General features: G+C 43.3%; 5 protein-coding genes and 1 long non-coding RNA gene across 6 annotated transcripts; 3 read left to right on the top strand and 3 right to left on the bottom strand.

Moving 5' to 3' along the window:
* Positions 1–344: 344 nt before the first annotated feature.
* LOC119816553 (histone H2B type 1-C/E/F/G/I) lies at positions 345–725 on the top strand. Its single transcript, XM_038333299.1, has one exon. It carries the CDS (start codon positions 345–347, stop codon positions 723–725), a length of 381 nt encoding a protein of 126 aa, XP_038189227.1.
* Positions 726–10,747: 10,022 nt separating this feature from the next.
* On the bottom strand, positions 10,748–11,140 carry LOC119816549 (histone H2A type 1-E). Its single transcript, XM_038333295.1, has one exon. It carries the CDS (start codon positions 11,138–11,140, stop codon positions 10,748–10,750), a length of 393 nt encoding a protein of 130 aa, XP_038189223.1.
* A 325-nt stretch (positions 11,141–11,465) lies between these two features.
* On the top strand, positions 11,466–11,846 carry LOC119816557 (histone H2B type 1-C/E/F/G/I). Its single transcript, XM_038333302.1, has one exon. It carries the CDS (start codon positions 11,466–11,468, stop codon positions 11,844–11,846), a length of 381 nt encoding a protein of 126 aa, XP_038189230.1.
* An 898-nt stretch (positions 11,847–12,744) lies between these two features.
* On the bottom strand, positions 12,745–13,125 carry LOC119816558 (histone H2B type 1-C/E/F/G/I). Its single transcript, XM_038333303.1, has one exon. The coding sequence runs from the start codon at positions 13,123–13,125 to the stop codon at positions 12,745–12,747; it is 381 nt and encodes a 126-aa protein (XP_038189231.1).
* Positions 13,126–13,406: 281 nt separating this feature from the next.
* LOC119816547 (histone H2A type 1-E) lies at positions 13,407–14,454 on the top strand. Its single transcript, XM_038333292.1, has one exon. The coding sequence runs from the start codon at positions 13,412–13,414 to the stop codon at positions 13,802–13,804; it is 393 nt and encodes a 130-aa protein (XP_038189220.1). The 5' UTR covers positions 13,407–13,411; the 3' UTR covers positions 13,805–14,454.
* Positions 14,455–16,085: 1,631 nt separating this feature from the next.
* Positions 16,086–22,531, bottom strand: LOC119816570. Its single transcript, XR_005285782.1, has 4 exons — positions 21,753–22,531; positions 18,628–18,753; positions 17,908–17,993; positions 16,086–16,455 (listed from the first exon to the last, which is right to left on the bottom strand). It is a non-coding gene; the product is annotated as an uncharacterized LOC119816570 (long non-coding RNA).
* Positions 22,532–22,709: the final 178 nt, after the last annotated feature.

Here is a 22,709-nt window from a genome sequence, read left to right as displayed (position 1 = left end):
CCGAGGTGGAAAAATACAGAACTTTTCAACGCTTTGATATTGAATTGGAAGCGAGCCTTAACTTCTGGAATTTCGAAATAAAGCAAATTCTGCTTTTTTAAAAAAAAAACTAATCTAAAACGTTTAGAAGGAAATAAATTTGATGTAGACTTAAGAAGCAAAATCGCTCGAAAGGTTATTACAAGATTCGGGTTTAACCAATGGGAGAGTAAACCGGGCTGTAACAGCTAACCAATCACACAGGGAGAAAGCAAGTCTTAATTTGCATAAAACTCCCTACAAATATACAAACAACGTGTTCTGAGGCTTCACTTTTTATTTCTTGCGAGGAAAGAGATCTGAAGATGCCTGAACCAGCGAAGTCCGCTCCCGCCCCGAAGAAGGGCTCCAAGAAGGCCGTGACCAAGGCGCAGAAGAAAGACGGCAAGAAGCGCAAGCGCAGCCGCAAGGAGAGCTACTCGGTGTACGTGTACAAGGTGCTGAAGCAGGTCCACCCCGACACCGGCATCTCTTCCAAGGCCATGGGCATCATGAACTCGTTCGTGAACGACATCTTCGAGCGCATCGCGGGCGAGGCGTCGCGCCTGGCGCATTACAACAAGCGCTCGACCATCACGTCCCGGGAGATCCAGACGGCCGTGCGCCTGCTGCTGCCCGGCGAGCTGGCCAAGCACGCCGTGTCCGAGGGCACCAAGGCCGTCACCAAGTACACCAGCTCCAAGTGAGCGCGCCCATCTCTCTTAACCCAAAGGCTCTTTTCAGAGCCACACAACTGTTCACAATTAAGAGCTACGCACGACTCCCTCTTTACACTAACATCCCGAAGGCGACAGTATTGGTATACTCCTTCCTGCAGGCAGAGTCTTAAATAGGCGCTCTTGTATTTCTATGGGTCAGTTTGGACTCATGACTGCTTCCTGTAATTATAGAGGGTATTGGAACAATGAGGCCAGAACGATCGTTTTCAGCACTTTGTGCTATGTAAACGTTAGGTTCCACCCTAGTGTCTGCGGGAGAGGAAGGGACCGCGGAGCGACCTGACCGAACGCCCGTTTTCCGAGCTTCTGTTTTAAGTATTACTGGGAAATTAACACTGTCACGGGAAGGCGGAGTGAAAAACCGGGGGTTTACCACCTGCTCTAGCTAAGCTACATAAATCCACTTTTCTCCTAATGTTCAAAACAAGCTTGTTCGGTGCCTGTTAGCCGGCTCTTGGTGACGCTCAGGTCGCCATTTTCCATGGCGCCGCCCTGGATAGAGTAGCTCGTCTCAGCTCGCCGAAAGCGAAAGTGCCTGAAGCACCGGCGCCGGCTTTTACCTCTTCTTAATGGTTCGGCGCCTCCACCCCCCCCCCCCCCCAAAGAACTGGCCTGGAGCTTTTACATTTTAAGCTTTTACATATGAATTGGATTGTGGGAGAAGCAGCAACAACATATCCATTTTAAAAAGAAAAAAATCGTTTGTTTACTTTTTCAATTACAGGAAGTGGTGGAAAGGCTTTGTTTGTAAAACTAAAAGGAAAATCAAGTAGGCAGGCCTGGGAGCATTTCATTTCCTTCTTCCTTTTCCTAACTGCTGAGTGTCTTTTAAACAGCAAGAAAATTTCCAAACCCCTTTCCTGACTTGTTTTGGAAAGGAGATCTGGAAGAAAAAAAAAATAATAATAATCCTAGCATTCGTAATGTGGCCAGGTTCTGGAGTCTACAGATTATAAATTCAGCAATTTTGGAACTATATGTCCCAGGAGGGAGGGACCCTGACCCAATGTGAGGGAAAAAATATAAAGTACGATGTTGGGGTGCTGGGGATGGAACTAAATCCCCTGTTCCAGTGAGCTACAGTCATGCTGCCTGCTATTCCATGTCTCCTTTCTCAGGCTGGACAAGTACCTTTATCCGACCTCCCTAGGCGCCTTTTTAAAAGTGAGGTAAATACAAGCGGAGCGGTAGGCCTTTAATCCCAGCACTAATAAGGCAGAGGCAGGCAGATCTCTGTGAGTTCGAGACCAGCCTGGTCTACAAGACCAGCCAGGAAGGACAGACTACAAAGCTACAGAGAAACCCTGTCTCGGAAAGAAAAAAAAAGTTACTTTAAAGTAACAAAATTGCAACTGTAATCCAGGAGGCCGCTCTGCGTGTAAAGTCATTTGCCACCATGCCTGACAACCCTATTTCTGTGCACTAAACCCACATGGCATTCTGGTTTTAAAAAAAAAAAAAAATGCCCTTTATGCTACATGGCAAGCAGGGCACACACAGATAAACAAATGTTTGGGTTGGGTTTTTTTTTTCCACTTTAAAAAAAATTGCAATGATTGTGACTTTAGAAACAAGGCTGAAACTACCTGGTGAATTATTTGCTTCTAAGAATTCAAATGTCCATGTTAACATCTTGTTTGTTTAACTTTCTTTTCTTTGTAATGAGATCTCAGTCTTGTAGCCCTGGCTACCCTGGAGCAGCTATGAAGCACAAACTAACCTCAAATTCTCAGCAATCCTCCAACTCACCGTTTCTAAACGCGGATTTATGGGTGGAGGCCACCACACCTTGTAGTGTTTGTTTGTTCCTGTTTGGCTTTTTTGTTTCTTTGTTTTGTTTTGTTTTGTTTTGTTTTTGAGATATAGTCTGGAACTCACAGACCAATCTGTCCCCGTCCCTCCTGTCGCCTCTGCTTGCTGAGTCCTGGGATTAGAGTGAACCTCCACACCTGTTGTCCTGTTCAGATTTAAAGCATTCCTGACTGAACCTGACTGAACCTGCCTTCTTCATTCCCGCACTGACCTTAAGCCCAGAATTGCTCTGGAACGGAGGCCTCACGGAGCACTTCATGGAATGCCAGAAGATTCTTCCCAGGATTTTGTTGTTTAGGTTTTTGGGTTTTTTTTTTTTTTAATTTTTTTCCTACTCTTTGAAATCCCCGTGACTCCCTCCAGTCTCTGAACTTTACAGATTTTTCTCTAGGCCTAACTGGGCTACTTAGCAAGGATCTACTATAAAATAAATAAGAGAACAAAACAAAAAATCTTGACTGCAGGGCAGTGAGTACCACCTGTTGGTCTTATTGAAGGACACATTGATAAATCCAATACCCAAGATTTCTGTTATCTTCAGGGTCTGGGACCTCTTTTTTCCAAAGTTCCCAAAAGGAAGTGTTGGCAGGACAGCTGAATAAATCTAGTGACTTGGGAGCCTGATTATCTGAGTTTCATCCCTGGAATCGCTGTAAAGGTGATAAATACAAACACTCACACACACACTCACACACACACATGCACACGTGCGTACGCGCACACACACACACACATGCACACGCGCGTGCGCGCGCGCACACACACACAATAAAAGAATTAAGTACTGAGGGGAGACTGATGTTCTCTCTCTGGTGATATTTTGGAAACATCTGATTTGCAGATGACAGCTAATAAAGTCCTGGACCCTGTATACTGTTCCTTGAGGGGCAGATGTAAGATTTATATGTCAAACTACTGTGTTGATTTTACAGACTAAGAAATTAGGAAAGATCCTAAGCAGGGAACTAACAAGTTTCAGTTCTTCAGGTTTCCAAGACTGGATTGATTACAGGATTTGGTGTGGTTTGGTTTAGTTTTGAGACCGACTAGCATCCACACCTCATGGGCCTTCAACAGATGGCCTTGACTTACTAGCCCATACTCCTGGTTGCTAACAGTAGAATAAACCACCAGGCCCGCTTCTATGGAGCACTGAGCCAAGCTAACACTATCCCTTGAGCTACATTGTCAGCGCCCACGTCGCTCTTCCCCAGGCATTCGTGCACTCCCAGGGAACCACTATTGATAAAATAAAATATACTCAACTCATACATGTAAAACTTTCATACATACACAGGACTACTAAGTGGGGGAGGGGGCATCCTGGTCAAGAGAACAGAATCTCTGGCCTACTTGGAAATCTAACATTCCTGGGACCAACCTTAGGTAGTTTCACCTTAAAGCACGCTAGAGACACATGGGGTGTATTGAGGTGATTTACTTTTCATTCCCAAACTTCACATCCTAGCACAATTCCTACCAGCTGAGCAGCCACTTGCTGAAACTCCAATTTTTACTTTTTTAAAGTCTTAAGTATGCTTCTTCTGATACTTTGGGCCGCTAAGTCCACAATGCATGTCTGAGATCAGATCAACCAGGAACTGGTGTTAGAGGTCTATGAAAGACAGCAAGTGGCTGCTGAGAACAAAACATGAGTCCTCAGAGCAACTACAGTGCTATCTCCCAGGCCTTTAATTGTTGGCTCAAATATTGGTCAAAAGAAAAAAAAAAACCAAAAACCTGGGACTTAATTCTGAAACCAAGCCGTACCTGATCTAAGGTTGAGGAATAGTGGGATAGTTAAACAAAAAGCTATGCTATTGACTATAAAGCCACTAAAGCAACCTAAACACCAGAAGAAATTGAGTACGCCCTTTTAAGTGAAGGGGTGGGTGGCCCTGAAAAGGGCCTTTTTTGGGGTTAAACAGGACAGGTAGGTGGATGTTTAACCTCCGAAGCCATAGAGGGTGCGGCCCTGGCGCTTGAGAGCGTAGACCACGTCCATGGCGGTGACGGTCTTGCGCTTGGCGTGCTCCGTGTAGGTGACGGCGTCGCGGATCACGTTCTCCAGGAACACCTTCAGCACCCCACGGGTCTCCTCGTAGATGAGGCCGGAGATGCGCTTGACTCCTCCGCGCCGGGCCAGGCGGCGGATGGCGGGCTTGGTGATGCCCTGGATGTTGTCGCGCAGGACCTTGCGGTGGCGCTTGGCGCCTCCTTTACCAAGGCCTTTCCCGCCCTTGCCGCGACCAGACATTGTGTAGCTGAAGCAGGAAACTCAGAACACAATGACTCCAACACACCCGCTTCTTAGCTTTTATAAAGCCAAGGCGGACCTGTTTGAAAACCTCAAGCGCAGGGGCGGAAACCACTGTCAATTACGGCCCTTCTGTGCGTTTATCCAATGAAAGACTGGAGGCGGGACCTGAGGCAACAGCAAAGCCAAGAGTTAAAATTTAACACATTGTATTAAGTATGTCGATACAATTCGTTCAGCCTTCAATAGGGATAACGATATGTATTACCAACAAGTAAGTTTGTCATTTGTTGCTCATTTCCCTAAATAGGAAGTAACATATTATCATTCGTCCAAGTCACCTTGGTTCTCAACCTGGGGGTCGCCACCCCGATCGTATATCAGTTACATCAGATTTTTACATCGTTACAGTAACGAAAAAGCAGGAAAAATAATTTTACGGTTGGGGGTTGAGCACAACATGGGGAACTGTATTAAAGGGTCTCGGCGTTAAAAAAGTTGAGAACCACTGTTAAGTTTTAAGTACAGTTTTAAGAACACATGTATTGTTTCAGGTTCGAAGACTTTGTACTGATTTAGGTATGCTTATGAATCTGCTCAGTGTTCTTTAGCATGCAGACTGACCGAGGGGAAGTAAAAGCTCAGATCGTCACAGGCCTAGCGGTCTAAAAAAATTAAAAGATGTATAGTGGATAGTCATCCCACGGCTGTAAATTTTCTACTTGGTTTACACATAGAAATTAGGAGATCTGGAGATGAGGATCGTGGGGCGGTTCTATTTTTATTTCGCCTTCATTGACTCAGAAATTTCTGTATGTATGTTTTAGTCAACAAACATTACATGCTTGTTGAGGTGAAAATCATGTTGCTAATAATGATTTATTGGAAATAAATGGTTCTACTAATATCTTTGTCCTTCAATTATTCTTACAGAATCTTTTGAAGAGAAATAGTAAAACTAGGTTTCAGACCTTTTAGGAGTAGACTTGAAACTTTATACAGATTAAATCAAGTATATATCTTTAATAATGCAGAGACGTCTATAAGGACATGGGGTGAATATCCTCTAGGTATGAATAGATACGCCTTCTTTTTTTGTTTTGTTTTGTTTTTCGAGACAGGGTTTCCCTGTAGTTTCTAGAGCCTGTCCTGGAACTAGCTCTTGTAGACCAGGCTGGCCTCGAACTCAGAGATCTGCCTGTCTCTGCCTCCCGAGTGCTGGGATTAAAGGCGTACGCCACCGCCGCCTGGCTTAGATACGCCTTCTTAATCAGCTTTGAAATTCTTCAAGATAGACAGGAGAGTGCCAGAGACACTGGTCTTACTGCTCCAGAAGATAGAGTCTCTGTCCATTCTTCCACGCTGCTTTGTGAGGTATGGAAGATTGTTATCCTCCAGGCCAGGCTAGCCTCCAGTTTACTATAGCTGAGGTGGCCTCAAATGCCTGATCCTCCTGTATGTACCTGTTGAGGTCTGAGATTACTGTCATGTGCTGCCATGCTAGGCCCTCTTGCATGTTTATTAATAAAATATATTTATCCTTTTCTTTTAAAAAAAGATTGCTACCCTAATTCATAGTCCCTTTTATTGGTCTTATGACTATATGGATCTCTTTATTTCTCTTCTTTGATAAGCGATGCTCTTTCTTCTGTATGAGTACAGAAGAATCAATCCCATGTCAAAATTGTTTAAATCTATAACATAGAAAGACTATAGGAAATGTCAAATCCTCTCATTTTTTTTATAAGCAGGATTATCTATATCTAAGGACACTGAACAATAGATTGTTTACATTGGTCAACACAAGGGTGTTTCCCAAAGGATTCCACATTTTTGTATTCAGGAGCAAAGAGTTGAGCAGATACACCTAGTTGTGGCAAAAGAAGGAACAGTTTATTAGGATAAGTATACATGCATGGAAGAAGCAGAACAGAGCAAAAAAAAACCGACAGCCCCTCAAAGGCCCACTATACAAAGGGTGGAGGGGTGTATCTCTTCAGTAGCTCTGGGGTCATCTGCAGACGTGGGTTTTCTCGCTGTGCTGTTCTAGTTTTCCAGCTTCCTACATTGCGTGTCTCATTAGTATCCCAAATCAAGGCAGTAGTGCGTTCTTAGGTACCCTGAAGACTTTATAAAGCACCCCCTTCTCCTTCAAGAGTAACAGATGTGGTGAGAACTGTGATATTTTCCAAATATCCTCAGTACCAACCTGAAGTTTTTTGTTTGGGTTTCTTTTACTCGTATGCTAATTTTTCAGATTTGGGCCAAGGTCTTCTCAACTTCTCTCTCTACCATAGCTCCAGTCCCAGCACAACCACAATTCCTAGAAATCCTAAATAATGACAGAGGGACTAAGTGAAAATTCACCAGATGTGACAGATTGCATCTGGTGACAAAAGAAAGCCATTAAGATGACTGTTCTTGTCCAGTAGAATTTTCATATCAAAAGAAATAAGGGGTATCTTTTATTGTAGTGACTGTGTGGAACTAATGAAAAAGCTTGCTTTTTAAAATACAAAGCATGACCCCATTCCTCCTTCCAACCTAGATGGAGGAGAGGGTGTCTGGTCTCACTGCAGCTTAATATCCCATGGCTGACTGATATCTATGGGATGCCTGCCTGTATTTAAATAGAAACAGTGGAGGAGGAATGGATGCAGCACAGGATGAGGTGGGACTGGGAAGAGGGGAGAAAGGGGAAGTTTGGGTTTAAAAAGGAAGGGAAAAAACACAAATAAATAATCATTAAAATAGAAAAAAATATATAAAGCTTAAGGAAAACCCAAATATCTGTTTGGGGTCTGAAAATCCTACAATGTGTTATTGACTGGAGAGCCCACAATTAAAAACACAAGCAGAAATTTTTTTTTTAAACAGTAAGTTGCCTCTTGGTTCTGTGGAAGACTCAAGGACCTTGATAAAGGCTCTATTAGTTTGCTTTCTATTGTTATGATACAACAATGACCAAAACCAATTTGTGGAGGAAAGGGTTTATTTGACTAACAACTCCCCATCACAGTCCCTCATTGAGAGACAAAAGAGCAGGAATGTTGAGACAGAAACAGAATCAGAGATCATGGAGGAAAGCTGTTTATGGGCTTGCTCAGCTGCCATGACCATGTGCCCCGGACATGGCAGCACCTACAGTGAGCTGTGCTGTCCCACATCAATTATTAATCAAGAAAATGTCCTACAGTCTTGCCTACAAAGCCATTCTGATGGTTTTTCTTTTTTATTTGTTTGTTTTGTTGTTGTTGATACTGACTGTTGTTTTGTTTGTTTTTCTGGTTTTCTGAGACAGGGTTTCTCAGTAGCTTTTGGGCCAGTTCTGGAACTGCCCTGTAGAGCGTGCTGGCCGTAAACTCATAGAGATCCGCGTGCCTCTGCATTTATGAAGGTATTTCTTTGGAGGAGCTTCCTTCTCCACAAGTGACATTTGTTTGGGTCAAGGTGAACAAAAATATCCAAAGAACTGTTTAACGCTTGAGAAATAAAACATGAGGCTCTCAATATCAAAACTGCAGCAATCCAGAGTAAAAGCCAGTGTTCATCCTTAGAATTTTCACGCCTTTGAATTTTCTATTGTTTTTATTCTTAATTATGTATAGTTATGTGTCTGTGGTTGGTAATGTGCACGAGAGTACAGGTGCCACAGGATACAAGGCTCACAGGGTCCCCCCAGGAGTGGGAACGATAGGCAACTGGGGATGAACAGACATAAAACTAACCAGAGTCCTCTGCCGGAGCAGAGTGCACTCCTAACACAGCCGTCTCTTTATCCTTTCTTTAGAGAGAAGGTAACTACTCCAAACAAGGGCTAGAATTCATTTTGTATCTTAAATTGGTCTCCAACTTTCAATTTCCCTGCCTCACAGGAGTGGCCAGTGTGCATCTCTATGCCAACATTGTCATTAGCCCGAATTATAACCTATTTCAGAATTGTAACACTGTTGTAGGATTGCAGAGCCTTAAGAATGAAAGGAGCTGGGAGCCTATCTGGAAGCAGAACCCGGAATTCTTGAAGTGCACACTTCCGACTGCCAGCTCAGCAAAGTTATCACCCAAGACAAGGCCTCCAATATCCACAGCTTAAGCTTCCTTCCAGAACTGTAGATTTCAAGAAATGGGGCCTGTATTTAGCCACGACGAAAAGGAACCAGAGTTGAAATATAGAATTGGAACGGTGCATAAATTTGGAGGATAAGGGTATTCATAACCAAGGGCAGAGTCCTGACACTAAACTTAAAAAGGCCAACTAACAATTCAAGAAACTGAATCACAAACGTGGGATCATCGAGGGTAAAATACAAAATGGAATAAGCACAGCAACTCCAATGTTAAAAAAAAAAATATGCAGAGGAAAAGATACTGGGGTGTCTAAAATGTAACCCTTAACAGGCCTTAAGAATGCCCACATAGGCTACCAGCTGATAATGGAGGTCCACTCTTTTACGGAAAATGTGGTGGCTCTGAAAAGAGCCTTTGGGTTCAACTTTACACTGACCAAGAGTTTACGCCCTCTCCCCGCGGATGCGGCGAGCCAGCTGGATGTCCTTGGGCATGATGGTGACGCGCTTGGCGTGGATGGCGCACAGGTTGGTGTCCTCAAACAGACCCACCAGGTAGGCCTCGCAGGCCTCCTGCAGCGCCATGACGGCCGAGCTCTGGAAGCGCAGGTCGGTCTTGAAGTCCTGTGCGATCTCGCGCACCAGCCGCTGGAACGGCAGCTTGCGGATCAGCAGCTCGGTGGACTTCTGGTAGCGCCGGATCTCGCGCAGCGCCACGGTGCCGGGCCGGTAGCGATGCGGCTTCTTCACGCCGCCGGTGGCCGGGGCGCTCTTGCGGGCAGCCTTGGTGGCCAGCTGCTTGCGCGGGGCCTTGCCGCCGGTGGACTTGCGAGCGGTCTGCTTTGTGCGAGCCATGGCTTACAAGAATCAAATGATATTTTGGCAAAGCCTAATGCGCTCTTGCCTGAGTACGTATATATAAGGCGAGCGAGCCCCGTTTTCATTGGCCCACACAGGAAAATTAGCACGGGAACCTTATTGGTAGCTCTGTTCACATCACTGTCCAGGACCCGCCCTGTTCATTTTAATATGTTCCCTTGATTGGTTATCCACTTTAAGTCAATAATGCTCTTATAGCTTGCACAGAAAAAGAAATAGTACTACCCAATTTTCTTCAAAATCATTATTACTTATTAGGATACAGGTTGTTTGCCTCCTAACGTTTTTTTAAGGAGTGGGCTTGAAACGTAATTTTTGGAAAGGAACCGGCTGTGAGTAATTGATCAAGTAATTTGATAGTTTTTCCTTCTACAGAAAGAAAAGATTAACATCAAAATCAAAACCTAATTGAACTTTAAGGGTTTTTATGTCATTGCTAAGGCTTTCTTTTCAATTCCATATGAACATTCACAATGAAGCACGAATTCAAACTTGATTATTAACTTGAATGAGCACTTTTCCATAAAACGATTAGGGGAAGGATTCCAAACTTACATAAACAGGATGGGGGGAGGGAAGGCTCACTATGAACAGATAGAATGCTGCTTAAGTTCATTTTTAGTTTGACATTGCAAAGAATAATATAAATTCATAATTGCCAACGATACTCAGCACAACTATGAATCTTGGTGTCCATCCAGTATGAAAACTGCACAGGGAAGGACTTCCAAAACATTCAGGACACCAAGACAAAAAGCATTATGACAATGTTGATTCTGTATGATGCTGGTGTTGGGATATCACTTGGTACGCTTTAAGGGCTAAAGATATTTTTTGCTACCCTTACTGTGGGCAGTGAACAAGACTACAGTGTATTGACTGAAAGGTCAGTAGAAAAGCTCTCTGAGTGAGAAAGTGGGTGGCTCTGAAAAGAGCCTTTGTTTTTATAGTAAGAATCAGTGGGGAAAATAATCTTATTTCCCCTTGGCCTTGTGGTGGCTCTCGGTCTTCTTGGGCAGCAGCACCGCCTGGATGTTGGGCAGGACGCCGCCCTGCGCGATCGTCACGCGGCCCAGCAGCTTGTTGAGCTCCTCGTCGTTGCGGATGGCCAGTTGCAGGTGGCGCGGGATGATGCGCGTCTTCTTGTTGTCGCGGGCCGCGTTGCCAGCCAGCTCCAGGATCTCGGCCGTCAGGTACTCCAGCACGGCCGCCAGGTACACTGGGGCGCCGGCGCCCACCCGCTCCGCGTAGTTGCCCTTGCGGAGGAGGCGGTGCACGCGGCCCACGGGGAACTGCAGGCCGGCCCGGGAGGAGCGGGTCTTAGCCTTGGCGCGAGCCTTACCGCCCTGCTTGCCGCGTCCAGACATTACAAAAAGAATAAAATAGACTAAAACAGAACAGAAGGCTTTGGAAACCTAATTAAGGGATCCTGATGAGAAGCTACTTATACTAGAAGCTGGAAGTGAAAATGTAAAATGTGATTGGTTAAAATTAGCTTATTCCCTGTAACCAATAAGAGAGGAGCTATAATTCTACCTAATTTACATAATCGTGTCACCAAGACGTTTTCAAATCATAGTTTACTAGTCTTGGAGAGCTCATTTGCATACAAGGTCTATAAAAGCCCAATCACTAGACCGCTACCACACTGACTTTTTCCTCTTTCAGTTTTTGGTGTCGGTTTCTCTAACAATGCCTGAACCTGCGAAATCCGCGCCCGCCCCTAAGAAGGGCTCCAAGAAGGCCGTGACCAAGGCGCAGAAGAAGGACGGCAAGAAGCGCAAGCGCAGCCGCAAGGAGAGCTACTCGGTGTACGTGTACAAGGTGCTGAAGCAGGTCCACCCCGACACCGGCATCTCTTCCAAGGCCATGGGCATCATGAACTCGTTCGTCAACGACATCTTCGAGCGCATCGCGGGCGAGGCGTCGCGCCTGGCGCATTACAACAAGCGCTCGACCATCACGTCCCGGGAGATCCAGACGGCCGTGCGCCTGCTGCTGCCCGGCGAGCTGGCCAAGCACGCCGTGTCCGAGGGCACCAAGGCCGTCACCAAGTACACCAGCTCCAAGTGAGCGCGCCCATCTCTCTCTTAAACCCAAAGGCTCTTTTCAGAGCCACCTATTTTGTCCTTTTGAGTGGTTGTGACACTTGATTTCTACTCACCTTAAACTAAGGCGCAAAATGGCACAGTATTATTTAAGTAGATCCTTTTAAGTCAAAAGAAAATGTACCTCCAGTAGTACATTTACTACAGCTTCTAATCCTACAATATCACAGCTTTCGAGAACTTAGTTCCAATACTTTAAACTGGTTTTCAGGGAATGCATGTGTAAGTTGCCAGGATCCGAAATAATGTGGCCTGTAGTTACATGCACGATTGGTCACTAACACAATTTTCCACACCACTAATGCTAATTATAAAACTACTAATTACATATGTGGTTTTGATAGCACTTCATATATAAATCATGGAACCTGTCATACAAACGCTCATCTTTTTTGCGAAGAATTTTTTCATCACTTTCCTTAAGTTTTAAGGGTATGGCTGAATAGATGCATCCAGAAGGCAAGGGAGCTGCTGACCAGCATCTTCATTCGCAATATGAAATTATGAAATACTTTCTTCTGGAACTACAGAAGATAAAACAGGTTTATATCAACTGACAGTAAACTTAACAAACTCACATAGAGCTCCAGGATAGTAATATACTTCCCTTCTCCGAGGGTATATGTTTATATCAGTTTTCAAGAGAATGATTTAGGACTTTTGACTATACATTTTCTACACTGTGGTGAGTATACCTTTAAATAGGTTTGTGCGCACGTGTGCGTGCTGTAGTTGCTGTCTCGAAACTCGGTTTTAGAAAAGGCTGGCTTCTGCCTCTTGAGTGTAGTGCGAAAATAGCTCTCTCTTTGAGAAGGTGGGTGGCTCTGAAAAGAGCCTTTGAGTTAAGAGGGAGATGGGCGCGCTCACTTGGAGCTGGTGTACTTGGTGACGGCCTTGGTGCCCTCGGACACGGCGTGCTTGGCCAGCTCGCCGGGCAGCAGCAGGCGCACGGCCGTCTGGATCTCCCGGGACGTGATGGTCGAGCGCTTGTTGTAATGCGCCAGGCGCGACGCCTCGCCCGCGATGCGCTCGAAGATGTCGTTGACGAACGAGTTCATGATGCCCATGGCCTTGGAAGAGATGCCGGTGTCGGGGTGGACCTGTTTCAGCACCTTGTACACGTACACCGAGTAGCTCTCCTTGCGGCTGCGCTTGCGCTTCTTGCCATCTTTCTTCTGCGCCTTGGTCACGGCCTTCTTGGAGCCCTTCTTAGGGGCGGGAGCGGACTTCGCTGGTTCAGGCATGGTGCACAAACGGTAATGTCCAAATTAGAGTAAAGAACTGAGACATTTGTACATTTATTTATAGGACTTCTATGCAAATATGGTACGAAATGTGACAGATTCCCATTGGTGAATGGTAAGGGAACCTTCCGTTTATGCAAAATAGGATTTCTGTGTCTGAATTTTAATTGGCTGAGCCTTTTAGGTTACTTTAGCCAATGAGTAACGCAAATTACAATCGACTCTGCAAGTATAACTTGCACATTTTCAGAGACAAACCCATATTGTATTCGCAATCCTTCTAAGTATGTCTGGCCGCGGCAAGCAGGGCGGCAAGGCTCGCGCCAAGGCTAAGACCCGCTCCTCCCGGGCCGGCCTGCAGTTCCCCGTGGGCCGCGTGCACCGCCTCCTCCGCAAGGGCAACTACGCGGAGCGGGTGGGCGCCGGCGCCCCGGTGTACCTGGCGGCCGTGCTGGAGTACCTGACGGCCGAGATCCTGGAGCTGGCTGGCAACGCGGCCCGCGACAACAAGAAGACGCGCATCATCCCGCGCCACCTGCAGCTGGCCATCCGCAACGACGAGGAGCTCAACAAGCTGCTGGGCCGCGTGACGATCGCGCAGGGCGGCGTCCTGCCCAACATCCAGGCGGTGCTGCTGCCCAAGAAGACCGAGAGCCACCACAAGGCCAAGGGGAAATAAGTTTGTCTCTTGGATTGTCCTGGTGGAAGTCACCTTAAAACAAAGGCTCTTTTCAGAGCCACCCACCTTTTCAGTAGAAAGTGCTGGAATACTATTGTAGCATGAAGAAACATTTTTAAATTGTCCTCTGTCTTACCCAATGAGGGGTTGTGATTCAAAGTTGGTAAAACCCGCAGAAACGGCATTTCCTTTATGTGATGTGTGCACTTAAGAACCGTGAGATGCTTTAAGAAAAGATCACCTTAAGACATTTTGGAATTACGATAATTTCACAAGGCAGTTAATATTTTAGGTATGTAATATGCTCATGAAGTTCTGACAGTATAATTAAACCCAAAATATAAAAACAAAGTAAAGCTCTACTAAAAATTTAAGGGGTTTTGCTTCTTTTTGGAAGTTTTCTGTTTTTGTATTGTCAAGACAGGGCCTTACCGTATAGTTCTGGCTATCCTAGAACTCACTTTATAAATAGATCATGTTGGCTCTGACCTCCCTGTTGCTGCAATTAAAGATGTGGACCACTATGTGAGGCCAATGGAGGGTTTGGGTTTTTCTTAATTCAGAAAAAAATTAAGAATTCAAAGCTGGTATTAACTAAAGTGGACTTAGAATTTTAATTATTAAGTCTTGAATAATTCTTTTTCATTACTTTTGAAAGTTGGTTAATTCGAAGACTGGGACTGAAAAATGGTATGCATTAAAAGTATGGTTTGTGATGGCAAAGTACTGTCCAGCTGCTACTTTTTCTTTAATACTCATTGATTTATTTTATATTTATTTATGTGAAAGTGTGTGTGTGTGCCACGTGTTTGGTGCCCTCGTGGGCTGGAAGGAGTTTTCAGATGCCCTAGTGTGTTACTGTGTTAGAGTTGCATGCTCCTGTGAACTGGAATCCAATTCAGGTCCTCCAGAGGAACAGCAAGTGCTCTTAACAACTAAAGCCATCTGTACAGCACCAATGTATAAATCTATTTTATTTATGTATTTACTCATTCAATCGTACATTGATATTATCATTACAGCCCTGGCTGCTCTGGAACTTACCTTTCAAATCAGCTTCAAATTCACAGCAATCCTAGTTCATCTGACTTTGTTCTGTTAAGATCACTAGTGACCCGTTCTCGGGATGGAAATGTGTTTGACTTCAACCATAGCCTTGTATACAAAAATTACTTTGTTTGGGGTTTTTTTGTTTTGTTTGTTTAGTTGTTTTTGTTTGGTTTGGTTTGAAACGGGATTTCTCTGAGTAGCCTTGGCTGTATTGCAACTCATTTTGTAGACCAGGCTATCCTCAAACTCAGAGCTCTGCCTGCCTTTACCTTCCAAGTACTGGGTTTAAAGATGTGCACACCACCACTGCAGGGCTACTTTCTAATTTTCATTCCTGTTTTTGCCTTGACTGTACAGTTATTCACCATTTCTAAGCCTGTACAGTAATCATAGATAACCTTATAATTAATTGATCTCTAAAGTAGAAATTAAAGAGTATATGTATTTAATTTGTTCTTAAATTAATTTTAATAGTATTAGGTCATCCCAGTGACAAATCATTCCTCACACTTAGAGATTACTAAAGGGGAAAAACCCCCCTCCCTAATACATATGCATGTGTCCAGCTCTGGCCATAAACAGAAGATTTTCCTAACTTACATACACGCTAGAGTTATGCATTCCACATGTTGTCATCCCTAGATTTCTTTCATGTCTCAGCCTCAGATTACACTTTGAACAAGTTAAACAGAGGCAGGAGACTACAAATCTGGCCATTTGGGCAGATAGGAGATTTAGAGCAAAGATTTTGCCAGAATTATTTCTGAAGTACACCGCCGTTGTGTTCTTGTTGAATAGTTGTTACCCAGGTTCTTCTTGCCCACCTGGCAGAATTATGCTTTTTCTAGCGAGAGTTGGGGCAGGCAGAAACTGAAGGGTGGTTGTGATTCTGCACTGCCCCCTAGAGCTGCAGGGGGAGCATGATGCCTGGCTGTAAAGTTGCCTTTTGTTATGGAAATGCAAAGGTGAATCTTCATAAATAAACATTAGCATCCTAGTAACTTTCATCTTGATAAACAAACATTAGCATATAAGTAACTTTTGCTTATCTCTAACAGGCCTGGTTAACACATTACTTATCTCTGGAGGCAGTGTTGCCTTAGCTAAATTCTATTTTGTGTGACTTAATGTCTCCCTCCTAAGCAAATCTACTAGGAAATCTATTAGCAAATCCTTTAAGCATCGTTTGTGTCGCTTCGATTTCTTCTACAGCACATCAGTGAAAGGAGTAAAAGCTATGAAGGTCTTAAACCATTTCAAAAAATGAATTGTTGTAAATAATTTTTTAAGCAAGGATAAAATGTTGCTACCATGAAGTGAAACAAAATTATTATTCAGAAGCCAATCATCTTTGAAGTTCTTAGTTTTAGTTGTTACATTTTTGTTTATGCATTTACTGTTGTAACCACCCACAAAAGATGACCATGATATGGTGATCAGGGGACAACCTGCATCATTGTCTTCTCTTGCGATAGGAACCTTGCATAGGCTTAGACTAAACTCCTTGGGTTGGGATGCCGTGGTCCCCCTGATGAATCAGCTTGCCCAGCTATGCTCTTTGGAGTGCTGTCCATTCCACTAATCACAAATAACTTGCATTGCTACACAGTTAAAACACTAGAGTTAAAAATTGATTCAATGTTTGATTGTATCAATAGTAAAGACAAAAATGAGGAAGTATATTTCAATGCAATACAATTGTGGCCTTACTCATTCCATACTATTCAACAGAGCCCTCCACAGTTCCCTGTTTTGAAGTTTTTGTACAAACAGTACATTTGTCCTTCGGGAGGAAGGGGGAGTAACACAAAATGTCTGAATCCTCCTGTAATTGTAACTGGGCGGGGGGTGGGGCAGGGACAAAGTGGAGAGAATTGTGATCTGGTCAATGTCCATATGTGAATCCACAACTTCACAGTCTTCCAGAAGCCTCCTTCCCCTCCCTACACATTTCTGCAATTTTTAGAATTATTGTACTTAGGGTCAACTTTTTGAAGCCACCAAGTCTACATGTATGAGTAAAATGCTCCCTGAAAAAAAAATGATTCAATGTCTGTTTCTCTGATAATCTCATGAATCTAGTTTTAATTCCTGGGCATCGACTTTAGCAATTCATCAAATAGTAGATAATTTTGCTGTTCATTCATCCCAGACCCTGGTTTTCTTATCTCTGAGTTTCTAGATCTTTGCCAAACTTTCGAAAATAAATGGTTCTATGGCTTTTGCCCTATTCAAGAAACAACTATGGTCTTACATACTTATTTCTTCTGTCTATACTCAATGAAACATACAGTGTTTGCATATAAAGAGATACAAAAGACTAGGTGACACCAACTGCTTAAGAATCCATTTTGGGATCCTTTAAGATAGTTTCAGATGGCTAAAAAAAATGGTTCAGTGGTTAAGAGCATGTGTTCTTAGAGATGATCAGTTTGAATGCTACCATCCACATCAGCAAGCTCACAATTGCTACAACTGGAGCCAGTAACTCCAGGGCCAAGAGACCTAACAGCTTCTTCTGGACTACACGGGCACCTTCAAAACATGTACACACACACACACACACACACACACATACACACACACGCTTTAAAAATAAATCTAAAAACTATTACTAATGGTTTTGGCTGCAATCCCACCACACAGAAGAATGAAAGAAGAAGTAAAGGACCTCATAAGTTTGGCAATAAGATTTACAATGAATGTCTATCTTGCTGACATTCTATATTTAAAGAATTAAAATATTAATAAATGTCCTTGATACTACATCTCTTCATGTCTTGATAAACAAATATATGGTTAGGATCTACCTTTCATTTTCTAACAAAATTGGCATACTATGTATATTTAAGAGTACCTACCTAGTGTGTATCTTTAAGAGTATAGACTGCAGAGTCCCCAGCAAGTTTCAGTTCTTTTTTTCATACTATAGCCATGTCAGTTTGATTGAACATGCTCAAGAGACTTTTCAAAGAGAAATCAGGCATCCAAGCATTCCAGGTACACATTTCAAAAACACCATAACACAGAATTACATGAACTTAATCACAAACCTTAGGCAATTCAAATGTTCAAGACACATGTGAGTTTGCTAAGTACAATAGCTTCAGTGCTGGGTTGACCCGAAACCTGTAATACACTAAAGAGGGATGACTCAAATTAGGAAACGGAGCAGGGGATGGAGAGACGATTCAAGAATTAAGAGCACTGACTGCGCTTCCAGGTTAAATTTCCAACACTACATGGCAGTTAACTGCTGTCTATAACCCCATTCCAGGGAATCTGACACCTTCTTTTGGCCTCTCTATAGCATTGCATATAACTGGTGAACATACATGCAACCAAAACACCGTATATATAATAAGCCCATCTCCAGCCTCATCTAGGAGGAGACCACCCCTCCCGCAAGTGGTGCCGAATATGTTCCTGGAGAAAATATCTGGGACGCTATCACCTACAGGTAGTGCTCAGAGCACAAGAACCACATGGCCATAGAATGATCTATGCACTCAAGTTCCAGGACTGCAGGTTCTTTGACTTGGGCAGCCAAGTCTGGCTCTTACAAATTCCAATGGACATTTAACATCCCAGGCTCTTTTCAGAACCTCCTAATCATTTGAATTAGTCTGTATCATCTGAGAGTCTCTTCCAGGGACCATAATGAGTAGTAGAATCTCTTTGCTACTTTGTCATTAGTAAAGAGTAATGTGATTTCCCATTCAGACCTTGTATAAGAAACTGAGACCACTCTGGGAAGTTAATTAATATGATACCTGTGTCATCTCAAAAAAGTAGTCAGTGGGCTTGGTGGCCAATCCCTTTAATCATTCCAGCCTTCAGGAAGAAGGGGCAAGGGGATCTCTGTTAATTCAATGCCAGCTAAGGTTATATGGCAAGACCTGTCAAAAACAAGAGGGTGGAGAAGTTTGGGTATTTTTAAAGTTAAAATAAGCATATGTCCTGAGATAGAAGACCCAGTGGGTTTGAAAGACAATAAAATCTATATTACTTTATTTTATAAAGTGGTGTTTTGTAGCCTCTAAATTGTAAATTGCTGCTAAAGGAACACTTGCCCCCCCCCCAAAAAAAACCATGGACCAAAAGCAAGCCCATGGTTCTAGGAAATCTGCAGTGCAGAACACAGGTAGGCCTCACCACCAGGATCAGTGCCCTGAATTTCAAAAACTAGCTAATTAATTCATCTCCCACCCCACAGATTCAAAAATCAGTTTATTCAGAAAACCGGTTTCTAGGTCTGGTGAAGCCATAAACCTCTGCCCTGAACTACAAACACTGCTATCTGACTCTGAAAATTCTCCTGGACCCTGGATGATGTGCCTCTAGGTACTAGGACCCAGGTCTTAGACCACTGTCACTATTGAGGTCCGGTAGAATTTTTTATTCTATTTGTATCCCTCTGCCGATTTAATTGTTACAATTTTTCCTTACAAATGTTAGAGAATGAGCTTTTGAATTTACTTTGTTTATAAAGTGCTGTAATTAATATCTCAAGACTCTAGCATTTATAATAGTGAATAATTAATTGTCCATTAAGATGTCTCCAAATAGATTTTTTTTTCAGATCACTCTCTCCTTTAGTTCCTTATAAAAAGTTCATTTCAAGGATTTGGGGCTGTTTTTCCAACATGGTCTCACTGTGTTGCACTGGTTGGCCGATTACATCCCAGCCATTGATACACCTAAGTAGACCAGGCTTGTCTGGGGCTCCAGATGTTCCTGCTTCAGTCTTCAGAGTACTGGGATCCCAGGCCTCCACCACATCTAGTTTTTTGGGTTTTGGTTTTTGGTTTTGTTTTGTTCTTTTGTATAGAACAAAAACTAGAGAGGAAACAGGTCAAACGTAATCCTTTGGGGACTCAGTCAAAGCCTTTTTGGTTTTATTACTAGAAAAGTAAAATAAAAATAATTTTAAAAAGTTTTATCCTTAAGTCTGGCTTCACAGAGTGACAGACTATCCAAGCCCCAAATAGGAAATTTGCTACTTTTTTAGTGAACACTTAAAAAGTAAAAGTTGTTGGGCCTGGAAAAACGGCACACTACAGTTAAAATTACTTACTGCCTTTCCTGAGGAAGGGGTTCAATTCCTATAACTGACAGGCAGCTGACAATCATTTATAACTCTAGTCCCAGTCATCTGATGCCCTCTTCTGGCCACTCCAAGGCCACTGCATGCATGTGGTATAACACACACATACACATGCTGGGAAAGCACCGATTCACAAACAGAAAAAGAGAAAAGAAAACAGCAGCTTTAAGAAGCTCACCTTAGCCAGGCTTGTAAATCTTTCCAATAAATTCCCTTTGTTGCCGGGCTGTGGTGGTGCACGCCTTTAATCCCAACAATTGGAAGGCAGGGGCAGGTGGATCTTATGTTCACTTGTAGAGTTCAACAAAGATAAAATGCAAATAATTTAGCACATAAAATTTGTGCAATAACCATCTGACATAGTAAGACCAATTGCCTATTGTTATAAACCTTGAGGTGCCTCCACTTAACACCTTAAAGAAAATGAAACCACTCTTCGAGAATTCTAATCAAACGCAGGCTATCTAGGCATCTTCGGGAAAACAGCTTTAAGGTGCATGCACAGGTTTGGATGAACACAAGCAGATGTAGCAAGAAGCACAGAAAAACAGAGCCTTATGTATGGTTTTTGGTTTGTGTATTCCTCCCATACATAGTCAATTACAATGCTGTTGGATATTTTACATTGTTAGGCAGTGTCTGCTGGAATGAGAGAAAAGAGGAAAGAAGGGGCAACAGGAGAGAGATATCCTCAGCTCCTAATCTAGACAGAAACTGCAAGACATTACACACATATATCAACCAACCCCTGTGGCTGTCTCCCGTTTTTTCTCCTACCTTTCTAAGGCCCTCTCCTACACCTACCACACCAACAGTTCTGGGGGAAAAAGGGGGGGAGAATACCAACTGCATTACTTCACTTAGAATGTGCAAAATGATGTTGTTCCAGTAGATAGGAACCCTCAACCCGGATCCACACATATTCCTACAAAGATCAGGTGAAGCCATACCCAGAGACATAGAAACTAGAAGGCAGTGCATCTGTATGCTTTAAAGCCACTAAATTTTAAGAAGCCTATCATGCAAAATTGATAATTAATATAATGGGCTACCATACTGTCTAAAAAAATTATAAACTTAATGAAATCGCCAGCTAAGTGAAGGAAGGGTTACAGGGAAAAAAGGAAACCATCAACTATTATGTAAAATTTTTATCACACTCCAGGAATATATATTCACTTTGGAACAACTGTTGGTTGGTGGTTATTTTACTCAAGCACAATTTACCAAAGGTCATTCCATCTTGGTTTTTTTTTTTTTTTTTAAGTGCTTTAAAGCAAGCATGTCTTCGAGCACTAGCTGTGGTACACGCTTAGAACGTAAAATCGTAGATATTTGAAAAGGCTAAAGAGGAGTGAGGGGGTGGGGGGGCCGCAGACCAGAGCCCTGACAGCGACCAGACCTTAGTTTCTCTTCATTAGAATGAGACAGAGCTGAGTAAGCAGGTGTCATGAAACCCACAACTTATGGGTGACCCCCATAAGCCCATCTCAGCAGACCCCAAATCCCTTTTGCTAGTTCCGCAAGCCCTCAAAGCCCTTCTGCTAGCTCAGATGTCCCTCCCCCACTCCACCCCACCCCACTCCACCCCATCCCCGCCCCTAGACTTCTGCAGGCTAAAGATTGCTTTCCCTAACCAGTAGGTCCTTCCAACAATCAGCCCCAGATTAATCCCTCCTCTCTGGAATTCCCCTAACTCCGCTTTTTAAAAGGAACTTGTGAGCTTCTCTACGGGTTGCCACGTGCCACCCCCAACGCAAGAATTAACAAAACGCGCTTGTTACTGCTTACGTGGCTGTTGGTGTTCTTTGGGAGCTTCGCTCGGACTCTAACATCTTTGCTTTGTATCTGGTAAACTGAGCAACATGCTACCAAATTGAAAAGTATTGAGACTCTTTCCAAATTTACTGTGCAATGCAGGGATATGTAAACGAGGAGTTACCAATCTAAACTCTGATTGGATCGAAAAAAAACAGTAGACTAAAGAGCGTTAAAAAAAAATTCTAAAACCTTGTGAGGTTGAAAGAAATGACTATTTGAAAGGATCTAGCTTGCTTCACAATTGTAAGTTGTAATTTTGTATCCTAAGGGTTCTTTTTATAATTACCATTACACGTCTATATCGTAATTTGAAAATGAGTTTTAACTCCCTTTTTTACCTGAAATTAAGGAAAGGAACTCTGTAATGTAAGTAGGAGCAAACGATTACATCTGTCCCGGAGCCTCAGACATCCGCGGAAGGAAATTCCGCGGAATTTCTTTATACGGTCACAAAGGACTTACTGAAACACCGCGCCGCCATCTTTTCAGAGATTTTAGACTGGAAATGCTTTCTCACCCCAACACATATTGTAAATTGACAATGACCATGCTGACGTATCTCGAAAGAAATTTAAGTTATATTCTTGTCAGAAGAAAGTACATTCTGACGACTTCTGTGGCGACACCAACACGTGTAAAACGTGGCAAGTTTGTGTTGAGCTGAGCATGGTTCCGGGATCCTAGGGGTAGAAAGCAGAACCTCACGCATGTGATTATCGCCACCAGATAAAGGATATAAGCAATTTTGAAATATGTGTATGAGAAATAACTGGAGATTATTAGACAGAAAAAAATGGCAGAGTTAAGTAGCTAGACTAACTTTATTCTTGGAGCATGTTCTGTGTATCATGTCAAGTTCCCAAACAACAGGGGGGAGGGGAGAGAGAGGGGGGGAGGGAGGGAGGGAGGAAGGGAGGGAGGGAGGGG

This window comes from Arvicola amphibius, chromosome 6 (assembly GCF_903992535.2).
Source record: "Arvicola amphibius chromosome 6, mArvAmp1.2, whole genome shotgun sequence".
In the NCBI taxonomy this organism is placed as follows: Eukaryota; Metazoa; Chordata; class Mammalia; order Rodentia; family Cricetidae; genus Arvicola; species Arvicola amphibius.
The sequence above is the reverse complement of the archived record's forward strand: the minus strand, read 5'-3'. Positions and strand labels throughout refer to the sequence as shown.

Coding starts and splice junctions, on each gene's coding strand:
- LOC119816547 (XM_038333292.1), top strand. CDS start 13,412: ATGTCTGGCCGCGGCAAGCAGGGCGGCAAGGCTCGCGCCAAGGCTAAG.
- LOC119816553 (XM_038333299.1), top strand. CDS start 345: ATGCCTGAACCAGCGAAGTCCGCTCCCGCCCCGAAGAAGGGCTCCAAG.
- LOC119816549 (XM_038333295.1), bottom strand. CDS start 11,140: ATGTCTGGACGCGGCAAGCAGGGCGGTAAGGCTCGCGCCAAGGCTAAG.
- LOC119816557 (XM_038333302.1), top strand. CDS start 11,466: ATGCCTGAACCTGCGAAATCCGCGCCCGCCCCTAAGAAGGGCTCCAAG.
- LOC119816558 (XM_038333303.1), bottom strand. CDS start 13,125: ATGCCTGAACCAGCGAAGTCCGCTCCCGCCCCTAAGAAGGGCTCCAAG.